The sequence below is a fragment of the Lepisosteus oculatus genome, chromosome 12 (genome assembly GCF_040954835.1).
Source record: "Lepisosteus oculatus isolate fLepOcu1 chromosome 12, fLepOcu1.hap2, whole genome shotgun sequence".
Classification (NCBI taxonomy): Eukaryota; Metazoa; Chordata; class Actinopteri; order Semionotiformes; family Lepisosteidae; genus Lepisosteus; species Lepisosteus oculatus.
The window spans coordinates 32,955,619-32,967,804 of record NC_090707.1 but is presented as its reverse complement, the minus strand read 5'-3'; the positions used below and the strand labels follow the sequence as shown (position 1 = coordinate 32,967,804).

The window sequence follows — 12,186 nt, the reverse complement described above, 5'->3', positions numbered from 1 at the left end:
TTGTTTACACTGAAAACCATCATTTTATTTTCCTACAGTATATGTATGGAAACATTTGTTAATGAAATCTTCTTAAGGATTGCTTCAGAAATTTAGACAATTATTTAACACATAAATGCAATGTGTCTAAAATTGTCAGGTTCTTAAAATCAGAACAGACAGAGTAGTTAAACTTTTTAGCACCTAGGGTAAAAATTTCAAGGTGTTCATTATTTCTATCATAACCAGTGTATTTCACGAACATTTCAGGAAACGTTCAGTATCATTCAATAGCATGTAAATCAGGATGACAAATACAGTATATTGTTACACACTTACTGTAGCTCTTTAATTATAAAAGGACTTACAGGCTGAATGAAAGTCCATCAGAAAAATCACTAATCACTCACTAATTTGTCTTAGAAAAAAATGCTTTCTATATACATTTGCATATCCTACTATTATTTCATACTGGATATGTAAGTTTTACAGAATTAATGTGTACTGTGCTACATTTTATTTGACAAGGTGGACATTGCTATATTTGACTTTTTCAGCTCTTCATGAAAATAACTTGTTTTACATGCTGAACCTCAAATATATCCATAAGCAGTTAACTACAGTATTTGCATGCATAATATGTACTTTCTGCACAGACACAGTAAGAATTATGCATATTATAATGATAAGAAATATCATCCAATGAAATTAACTGTGCTGTTTAATAATTCAACACAGATGGGCAGTGGTATTTCAGAACTTGTTGTTTTTTTGTACAAAAGTCTAAGATTGATACCAGCCGGGCAATTTTCTACCTTGGGAAGACTGACTTTATTCACATACTACAAAACGTAAAGTTATAATCATGGCTCAATCAAATGTAACCATTTACAGTAAGTGATATGTACAGTCTCACTGTAATACTAATAACAGTAATACAAATCCACTTGCATGCAACATTTTTTCTTTTTAAAAATTGACCATTGGGTCCTCCTTCAAAAGCTACAGTACCTACATCTTAATAACAGATCTGTTTAGGTTTATAGCTGGAATTCTAACATAAGAAAAGCAACTGGTTTGATGTCTGACATCTAATTTTGAGCCCATGCACTCAGAAATCCTCATGAAAGTAAAGGTGACCTTTCATTTTTAAACCTGAACAACATTTAAGTTTATATCTCACATAAAACAGATCTAGATTCTTGGCTTGTGGTTACTTTACTGAAGGTTTGAATATGTGACTGCCCTTTCATAGTGCTAAAAGCGTTATTCTAGAAAACATGCATGTCAAGCTTTGAGCTAGGCGAGTCCAGTGTGTTTGAGGTTCTGCTACAGATCCACATTTCTTTTAAACTAAAGCCTTCCTCCAGCCCAAACCTACCTTTCCTTCTTATGTGGTATACATATCTGCACATTCGAGTGTGCAGTGTTTACCTTTTGTTTATCTACTGTCTGTAGCAGGAACTCGAAACCCAAGTTTTAGAAGCAGAAGGCGAAATGCCACAGCCACTAAAAAAAAGACATGCGACGTTGCTTACTTAAAGCCCCATCCTGTACCCCCCAGGACAATGGCTGCCACCAGGATAGCGCCTGCGATGGAGCCTATTATAAGATTGGTGGCACTAGGACCTGTGACAAAGGATTATGGGAAGAAAGACGTCAGAACCAACTCTGCAGGTTACATTGAAGGGAAACACTTTTACACAACGTAATGAACAGATTACAAATAATCTGATAAAACTATAAAATTATGATAAAATCACACTTTTTCCTACACTACTGGATACATCCATAATCTTGGAGCTTTGGGGTTTTTAACATTTATTCCTTTTACTTGCTAACTGCTGTCAAGTTAAGAAAGGCCATGATGCCTATAAACTTTGCATTATTGTTCCTGAACTCTCAAACCTCCAAGACTGTCTCTTTCTCAGGTAGTAAAACAAAGGCTAAGATGATCTTTTTGAAAACATAAATCTCTTCAGGCTCGGCTGCTTTCACTCAGTGCCTTACTCTGTTAAACTAATTCCCTTTTCATGGCTTTGTTCTGGCTTTTATTCTGCACATCCTGGTTAGAATAGCACTGGGTACTAGAATTATCTAGGAATGTACTGTATATCTTTGTATACAGATTTTTTTTAAATTGGGGCAAAAGAAGCTAATTCGAGTATACAAGCCAAATTATATTTATATCCATATTTAAGTATTTTTGATAGATTAACTGTTAACTGCATCATATATATGTGATTGTATTTCACAGAGCACTATACCTCACCACAACCACCTTTTAAGATTGGAAATCACTTTTTAAAATGCATGTCAACCGTATTTTACCTGTAGTTTATGTAATCATTCAAGAGATCATGTTTACATACTGAGACTTTTTTTATTCTACTGCATGGATGCCTATGTATATTCAACTAATCTTACCCAGCTCTCCTAAATACTGTGATGGTGACAAAACATTGCACTTCGAAGCTCGTCAATGATTAGTGACATTTTGATCTGCCTGTGACACACGTTAAGAAAAGCTTCTCTTAAAATGAAGCAGCTATTACAAATGAACTGTAATATGCTTACAGTGTACAACTGTACTGCTGCACATCTACAGTACACAAACGCTGAAAACAAATATACGGTATGATGTTCTTGAAACATCTTTTACAAAGGTATATGTAATGGATTTGTATTATATATAATTTGAAAGTAATGATATCCACGATGACCTTGATTTTATTTCTGATCTTAAAAGGTATATTTCACCACTGTGAACTTGCCCTGTGAATTTTTTAAAAATATTATTATATATTGCTTGTGCACAAAATTACCGTACAGCTTGCAATGACCTCCAGTGTTAGTGGAAATCTGTATACACTCACATTACATGCCTATGTGGATTTGCCAACTACTATATAACTGGAAATTAGAAAATGAAATTAAAAGCACTGCATATACAGTATGTTCCTGTATATATTGTGCACGTTATATATACTGTTTACAGTATAGTATGGCTACAGAATTAAGTATGATTATTTTTCAGTACTTTGGTTCCATCCTAACGAATGCAATAAAGAGACATACAGTAGATTTCCTCTACTACATTATTATTGCGATCTTTCCAGCAGTGTGTGCTGAAGAGCAGGATTTATACTGTATGCGTTACAGAACACGTATTGTATGGCCTGACAAGAAAATGAACTGTATAAAGATAAGGAGTTAAGGTCTCCTGTTTGCAGTGCTTTCCTCAGACATTCCTACCTGTGAACAAGCCCTTCTACATACTTCTAGTTTATAGCTGTACTTTACATGGCTGAGTTTAATTTTTTTTTTACAGTTAAACTATCCTTAATTCTCCACTAACACTAACCGCATGGAGAATAGCTGTCTCTGTACCAAGGTTTCTCATCCTATACTGACTTCTGCACCCGTTTTCAAGATCACTGGGAATTGAGCAGGGTGTGAGACATACTCTACAGTATATGTATATTAATTAGGCAAACGGGCCTTTTAACTTTCTCAAGTTTTATACTTGTATAGTCAGCTACACTATGGACTGTAGTTCAGGTGGGTAGCTGCATCAGCATGCGTAGTCTGCAAAGGAACAAGTAATAGGTTTATTCCATGCTGAAAAGAGAGGTGAGAAAACACAACGTTTCAGCTGTGAAGCCTCCTTCATGGGGGGAAACTATGAGCTGTATTTTGATTATCGTCACAATACCAGCATTAGGGAGTGTTATTAGGAGCAAGATACATCATTCTAAACATCATTTTCTTGGTGTACGTGGAATATTTTTTGATGTTGTTCATTTTCAAAGTAAGAGAATGCATCGCAAGATAGTACATTGCACTTTAAAATAAACATAAAAAACATACAAATATTTGCTTAAAAACAACTGGAATATAATGCATATTGTTATTAATATTATTGAAGGTAACCAGTGACACTAATTGCTGCTGTAATTGACTACCACAGTAATATAGAGAGATGTACTCCCTACATTGTAACCCCTTACATGTTTGTGTAAGGAGAACTACGTGTGTGTCAGCAGAAAAATAACAGAGAGTACTGACAAAATTGAGCCTTCATTTAGTCCCAATGCACAAATTATAGTCAAGATAATGCTCCACTATATTAGCATGTGTAAATGTAGTAAGAAAGACATAAAAAGGTTAAAAATGGGTCTGGTGTGTTTTGAACAGATGGCAATATAATGCATATACAGTATGTATTTATAACATTCCCTAAGAGCTTGTGAATCAAAAGGGTGTTTAATTAAGATATTAAGGGAAACGGTAATATTGCAATTTTCCTCCACAGACAAATTTAAGAATAGGTACTGTAGTTCAAGGGGCAAGAATACTGGAGAAACATGCAAGCAGCTGTCTTAACAGCCTAAAACAGCCTTCAGTCCATGTTGTCTGTGGTCACTTCTCTCTAACCCCAGTCCATCCCTGTTAAGGGACCGACTTTATTGGTGTCAAGAAGAAGATATAGGCTCACATTACAAAAAAAGAAACAATCCCATATTGCAGCATAAGCTTGGAGGCATATCAACATTAAAAAAAAAACAGCTTGAGGGATTAACAAAACTGAAGATATTTTTTCAATTTAACATACATGTACTATGACTCCAGTTTGCTCCAAAAAATATCACTGTTGATCTTGGATTGGACACCAGACTGTGAAAGGTTTGCAGACATATATACAGGTATATAGTACGAGCACAAACAATACTAATTTGTGCAAGACAATTGTGTAAATTTTGTTAACTAATTCTTAAATAACAATGATTTTAATTGTTATTTTTATTTCAGCAAACTATTAGCTTAACAATTACTGCCAATACTGTATTCTCAAACTGCTAGCAAAGACAAAAATGTGCTCTATTGAATATTCATTCAGAGAATGCACCATAGCCACAGTCCAAAGGACTAAATCTAGAAGAGACCTTTGAGTCACACAATGGGATAAAAAGAATAAACAGCTGTCAGGTTGAGAATAAGGAAAAGAAGAGTTACATTCATATTACTCGAAGAGTTGAAGCAAACCTATCAGAACCTTTAATTGCAAAAACGTATATTTGATTTCGTATTCGGACTTGAGATTGTTGTGGAGGCTTGAAAAAACAGTCATTATTGTTCATGGTTTGATCTGTTGGGAGGGTGCGATTGAACTGCCTATTGGAACACAGGCCAAGCACCTACTGACACTATCCAAGTGACACATGGTCACATAGGAGAAGCTGCAGAGCTGTGACTTCAAGAATCTCCCTTCTGACTCTTGAGCGTCTGGAGACTCTCTGGAGACTGGTCACAGTAACCACTAGGAGTTGAATAGCAGCTTCCCAAAGTAAGGTTTTAAAGGTCATTCTCCACTCCAAAATGAGGCTCGGTCCAGATGAACCTTAATTTAGCAGTCTGGTTGAAAAAACTTTGTAACTCAGTCAACTTCTGAAATATATATTTTCTTTTATATAGACAAGATATGAAAGTGTGCTGGTTCTAATCTGTTAAACTACAATGAAGGAAATGTAAATGTAGGTATTAAAATATGTAGCGATTTTAAATTGTAACATTAGACACCATATTGCAAAATAAGCTGTGTGAAAAAAATCAGATGCCTGAAAAGCCAACAGCTTCCAAAGAATCACATTTCCTTAATCATGTGAATGCAGTTTTAGGAATAAAAATTAAAACGGATTCCGGTAGACTCAACAAAGACACTGATTTGAGGATACATTTTAACCAAGAGGTGCAGAAAAAGAGCCAGAACTGTCCAGAAGACAAGGAAAGGGCAGTACTGTACATGTGTTACTAAAAGGGAGTTTGTTTTGTGTATCATTCACACGCACAACATATAAAGAAAGACTGAAAGAAGCTCCAGATATAGCAACTGACACATTGCCTCAAGAAAAGCACAGTCACTGGACAGTACGTCAAAACATTTCACCGTCAAGTACTGAAGCGACAGACGTGAAGTTTGACTGACAGAGTGCACCTGAGAAGTTGAACAGTTCTGTTCTTTGCTAGAAACTAAACATGATGCTACCCTGTCTTCAAAAAGCAGTTTGTGTTCTTTATCAGTTTGGCAGACGAACCAAAAACACCGATATTCTGTTTGAATCACAGTTCTAGCCAACATATAAATGAACGCCTTCTGCAGGTGGCGTAACCAACCACGTCAGATTCAATGGTGTTTAAGCCATACTTTTTTTTAACTATCAGCGGTATCAGTGGAAATCTGACCCATGTGTCTTTCTAAAATGGTATCCGTAGACCTCTGCAAAAGTGATGACACCAATTGATAAAAACAGCAGCCTACTGATGGACAATCAGTATCACAATTTTTTTTTTTATATGCCCCACATGCCCCAGAAAGGAGAGGGATTAAGACGGCATGACAAATAAAGAAATCACATGACACTGACACGTCCAACCACATGACGAATACGGTCACCACATGAAACAGCCACTGGGACGGCACACACAGGGTCCAGGGTGCTCACAGCAACCTCACACACTAGGCACCAATATTCAAAGGAAAACTCTGAAACTGAGAAAGATGCTTACTCTATTCCCCACCCAGTGCCTCCAAAAATCACCCCCAGGGCCAGAATGGTCCCTGCTACTGCACCTATCAGTCTGTTAGTGGCCAAGCTCACTGTACAAAGGGAAAAGGGATAATTTAACGAAGAAAATTATCAACTGTTTTCGCAAGGAAAAGGCTCATTTCTTTGCCTGAGTAGAAGGGTCTCACTGGACCTAAACACAGCCTGGACAACATTCCATTAACCTGACTCACAGCTCTCTGACTTGTCCTTCTTCTCCATGGAGAAGTGATTCATTCAAGTTTTACATTTTATTCTGTGACGGCAGAAAAAAAAACACTATGTATTTAATCCTTATCCTCCCCTGTCCTGAAAAGATCCACTTATTAATTTAATGAAATCAAGCATGGTCTCTAACGCTTGTGGGGTGAACTGGAATTCCATTTTAGTTCAGTCTTGTACCTTCATGAGATGTCTAATTAATACACTTAAATGGACAAATCGTAGTGCACTTCATGCAGCCTGCTCTTCAATATCCAATTTGTAATGCGCAGGCATGAGCCTGGCTAATTTATTCTTGAAAATAGCCTCACTTTATGCTGGCATGTCTCCAAAATGAAGAGAAAAATATCTATTACTCCGTTTAAAGAGCTCACTTTAAAAGCCTGTCGGTCAGATTATTTAATAAAACAATTCGAACTCAAAAACCTGATTTAGCTAATCACCTGCAATATTACAGTATATTAACATATTCTGAACAGCACAGTTAAATGGAGAGGCTCTGTTAAGCCAAAGATTTTTTTAACTCCTCTGCAATAGATTGGACTTTAGGTATAGTATGCTGATATAAGCCAGAACGTGATCAGCAGCTATTTTGGCAAAAGTTTACCACAGGACAAATTGGGAGAAAGACTTATTTGTTTTTTTTTTTCTTCTCTTACAAAAAGAAAGGATGACTCATGTAGCAAATATTTCAATCTGAACCTCATGAGAAAGGGCAATTGATGCTTAGAAAAAAAAGGAATTGCAGAGAACAGGAAAGAATGCATTTATACAGTATTAATCGTAGCTTGGCTGTCCGAGAAATTAAGAGAGCAACAATATAAGTGTAATTTTCAGAAATGTTTTCAATACACACAGATACAAACACTAACCCAACAGGTCACTTGCCCTTAAAATAAGTTGCTAGAATTGCAAATGTACATACAGTATAAACCTCTTATGACTCTAAATATACCTCTTTATGATCTAACATATTGGTACTGCCAACGCCCTGCTGTAGTGAACAACCCACAGGCCTTCCATCACAGAAAACAACTGAAATAATGTTCTTTGGGATTCACTGTAAATGCATCAATATTGTTCTCTCATTTTTTTCTGGACAGCCAGAGTACGATTAATCTTCATTTCATTTTTTAATAATCTGTTGCAAACAAACGTCTTTAAAGTCTCTGTCAGATTTTAGCCTCTCTGCAGAGCCGTTTTATCTGACAGAAGTTACACTACTGTAACTGATAGAGGGTAATAACTGAAATTAACATGTATTTAACTACTGATTTTACTTTTAAGGTCTTCATATGCAGTCTCAGGAAAAAAACAATATTTTGCCTGAAAGCATATTGCAAATATATACTTCAGATAAAAATCAATGGAAAGAGTTTTGGACATATTTTTATAGCAGCAGCCGAAAACGCTTCTGTCACCAGTTAAGTCAATTATATCAAGATTAATTGTCTCTTAACCTCTGCAAAAAGGTGTTAAAAGGATTAGAAAAAAAGTCTAAAAAACCATTTAAGCATTTATGAATTCATATACCGTATTGTTTCCCAACTTAGGGTTGTTTATTAACCTCTTAATTATATTTCTGTTTTAAGAACTTTTGGCAGAAGCCTTAAAGGTACACAGACTGCACCAATTCTGTCCATGTTAACCTTTGTCTTCTTAGTTCCTTTATGAACAACAAAATCATTTTTTGATTTTTTTTCGTTTTCCATTATTTAAATCCATCTTTATTTATGCTCAATAATAAGTCTAATAAGGAAATGTATAGTTGTGTTTGCCTGTTTACTAAAATTATACTGATATGGCTAAAAATATAAAGGTATCAAAGTATTTATCTTCATATTTTTGTGAGCCTTTTTTAACCACCATTTTTTTAAAACATCACTTTTTCAACATTTGGTTTAATGGGATTTGTTCTCATCATTAGATGATGCGATTAACATCTAATATAATTTCCATCTAAAAATTGTGTTTAATGTGTTTTAACATGGGAATGTCTGGAGAGAATATACAGTCTTTTTCATATCTATTTAGAGACTCTGAAAATAGTAACTCTTTTTAACTGTAAAAATAATATCCATAATGTTTTTACTTCTAAAAACACATTGCTCAGTTTTCCTTATTTTCAGGCATGTATAACCATTTGAGGGAAGAGCAGAAAAAATGCAGAAACTGCAGTTTTCGACTCATGTCTTTGCAAATTAAATTAGAAAATGTTTTAATCTTCCATAACCCCTTTTTAAAAAAAAAATCTGTTCTACATGGACGGTAAATAAAGGTAAGCTCCAAATAACTAAGCCATATTTTAAAAAGATACCAACAAAACCAAGTTATTGGGCCCATGGGGTTCAGCATGTATTTTTTTTCCCCAAATAATGAAGAATTACTGTTAAAAATACCATCCTTTGTTTGCCTGTTCAGATCTGTTTCCCATTTCAAGAAAATGCCCCCGCGGGACCACTGTGTTCATTACTAGAAGAAAAAGAGATAGGTTACATGTTAAGCGTTAACCGACTAAAGCTAAAATTAATCTGACAAACCCTTAGGGCCATCGTCTTGGCCGGAAGAAGTGTCTTTAATGGGGTCGTGCATGCTGCAGTCTGTGCCCGCCCATGTGCTATCACACGTGCAGGTAGCTTCGTTATTGCAGACCTGTAAGGCAGGAGAGATCATCTGGTGAGAAAGAGGTTTGCACACACCAACATACAGTTAAGCACAGGCACCATACAAGGTGCTAAAAAGCCATCAAACACAACCATCAAAATGTTCTCTGCCCGATTGTTCTGTGAGATATGTCTGCAAATTTAAGGAACATGACTGGTTTTTCTCTACCTTCATCTTTTTATTCTTTAAGAAAATAACGTGCAGTAAAAACGCACGAAAGAACGTCTGTCAGAGTGATAAACAGATAAGTGTACCACACACATGCGAAAGCATTCACCTGTTTCAAGAACCTGCTGAGAACAAAAACAGAAAGGCCTGGAGTGAAGTGATGAACAATTTCTGAGCTTGTCAGGAATGATTTATGGTTGGTACATTTGTATGAAGACTGTCGCAAACCAGTGAACAGCACTGTCCCCAGACCTTGGCTGACATAATTGAAGCAGGTTAGACACAGCGTTTTCAGCGACAAACAGTAATATAAACACATGGACCATACGAGGTGCTACCAGTCGCACAATTTTTTTAAAATTAAGAAATGTTATCGGTTTTTCTACACCTTCATCTTTCTTTTTATTTTGAAAAAAAAGTAACATACATATAAAGTATAAAAGTAAGAACGTATCTTAGAGTGATAAACAGATTAGAGTGCCCAAAGATCTGGCACTGGAGAAATTCACCTGTTTCAAGAGTCATACACCTGCCGCAGACAAGCCACGGGCCTCAAGTGAAGGGATGAACAAGCACATGGATATTTCTGAGCTTTTCAGTAATGCTTTGGGGTTTGCGGGCTTGTAAGAATACTGTCACAAACCAGCAAACCTTCAAAAGTCTGTGTGTGAACCTTGGCCGCCGCAATTAAAGCAGATACAGCATCTTCAGTCATGATGAATTAATTAATCACAGGATGAGGAAAAGGAAGGGTATTTTGTCCCTTCACTATCGTCTAAAAATTGGGCAAAGACCAAAACAGGAACAGATAGAAACAAAAAAATCTAAAAGATGACAAGCTGCCTTTTGCCCAGAAAACCTGTGAGACCATTATTCACCCTGTATATTCTTGCTCTTTGAGGGAACTGTGGCAACATTTCACAGCTAGTTGAGGAATAAATGCTAATAAAAAATAATTTCTTTGGCATTTCTACTTTTCCCAATGTCTTGCACACAACTGACTTAACCACTGAAACCTTTAAACTAAAACTCACATACCAATAAAAGTTACAGTTCTTTCTGTTCATGAGCTTCGGAATAGATTGAATATGCTTATTCTATGAGGCATTAGACAAGCAACAAATGCTGCCGTTCTCCTGTTGTATTCTCGCATTTACTGCTGTAAAATGCAGTACTCCTTTGTAATTTTTATTTTCTCTCAGTTCATGAAGGCACAGGTGGTATTCTTATCCAAACTTAAAAATCCCACCACAGGAGTCAAGTCAAGGGGAGTTCACCATTCCCCGTGAATGTAAAAGGAATTCATAACCTCACATAATTAGTTAATTAAAAATTAGTTTTCTGTTCTTGCTGTCCCTTCCAGTGCCAGGCTACAGTCCTGGTTATGATCCTGTTGAGGCAGACCAAGGCACTGTTCCAGAGCTCAACAACACATATCCTGGAACAGTATACTGTAGCAGGCTACCTATGTCGGGTGGCACAGTGGTGCAGTCGTTAGCATTGTTGCCTTGCACCTCTAGGGCTCTGGAGTTTGTATGTTCACCCTATGTTTGTGTAGGTTTCCTCCCAGCGGGACTGGTAGGTTAACTGGCGTCTAGGAGGACTGGCCCTGGCGTGGATGTGTGTGAATCTGTGTCTGTGACACAAACACACACACTGGGACTGGTGTCCACCTTGCACTCATTGCTCACTGCAGCTAACTGTTTCTGGTTACCAAATGAGCAGAGAGTAAGGTGGAAGAGGAAATGAGACTGAAACCGCACCACTATTGAACAATGTACAAATCCTTCCCAAACATATACACTCGCATTTGTCTTAGAATTACTAATGTGCACCTTGTCATGGATTTCTCCCAAGCAGTTCGGACAAATCGCATACAAAACAAACCAGCTGTACACTGTGCAATGGTTTTCAAAACTCAGACATTGACCCAAGGGTCATTCAAACATTGGAAACAAGTTGTATATTCTTTTATTTTGGCTTTGGAGATTACTGATGATACCGTATTCTCTTTACAAAAAAAAATCATAATAAGTATCTCCATTTCCCTCTCTTAATGTCTCTGAACGTGTGCCTTTTGAGTGGCAAGAAACGTCCCAGACTAGCTTTGTGACATCTGCTTCATATCCCTGAGAATCCACAATCAGTACATCATACACAGCACTTACAGCAGGAAACTGAGATCAACAGAAAGTAAATACAGTATCAACCAGTGACCTTCATGTGACTCAGCCCTTTAGAATAATTCACTTACTGCAAAATAATACAGTATGTTAATGGCATGAAGTTATTTATAGTCTATATTAATTTCATTTCTGACTTCATTTAAAGCAGAGCTTTTACAATTATGTGGCATGCCCTTTCAAGACCGCAAATGAAGGACAACGTCGTTACTCAAATCGATCAGCTGTCAGCAGAGAAAAGAGAGCTCTGTTTAGATAACTTAGATTATCTGTACAGGTTAATTTCACAGAATGTGAATGTGAATAATTTCAGGTCATGAATGTGGGTATTCTATTTTAACTTAAAAATCCCACCACAAGAGTCA

At 36.5% G+C, this 12,186-nt stretch overlaps 1 protein-coding gene across 6 annotated transcripts in view; it reads right to left on the bottom strand.

Moving 5' to 3' along the window:
* adam23a (ADAM metallopeptidase domain 23a) overlaps nt 1-12,186 on the bottom strand; it is a 106,455-nt gene that overhangs the window by 8,062 nt on the left and 86,207 nt on the right. For 2 of the 6 annotated variants that reach the window (XM_069196381.1, XM_069196383.1), the window contains exons 24-25: nt 9,347-9,458; nt 1,518-1,608 (exon numbers count right to left, since the gene is read on the bottom strand). In XM_069196381.1, the coding sequence (XP_069052482.1) occupies nt 1,518-1,608; nt 9,347-9,458 (203 nt within the window). Of the gene's footprint in view, nt 1-1,517; nt 1,609-6,542; nt 6,638-9,346; nt 9,459-12,186 lie in introns of those variants that run through there. The other 4 variants (XM_069196384.1, XM_069196382.1, XM_069196386.1 and 1 more) reach the window with 4 other exon arrangements.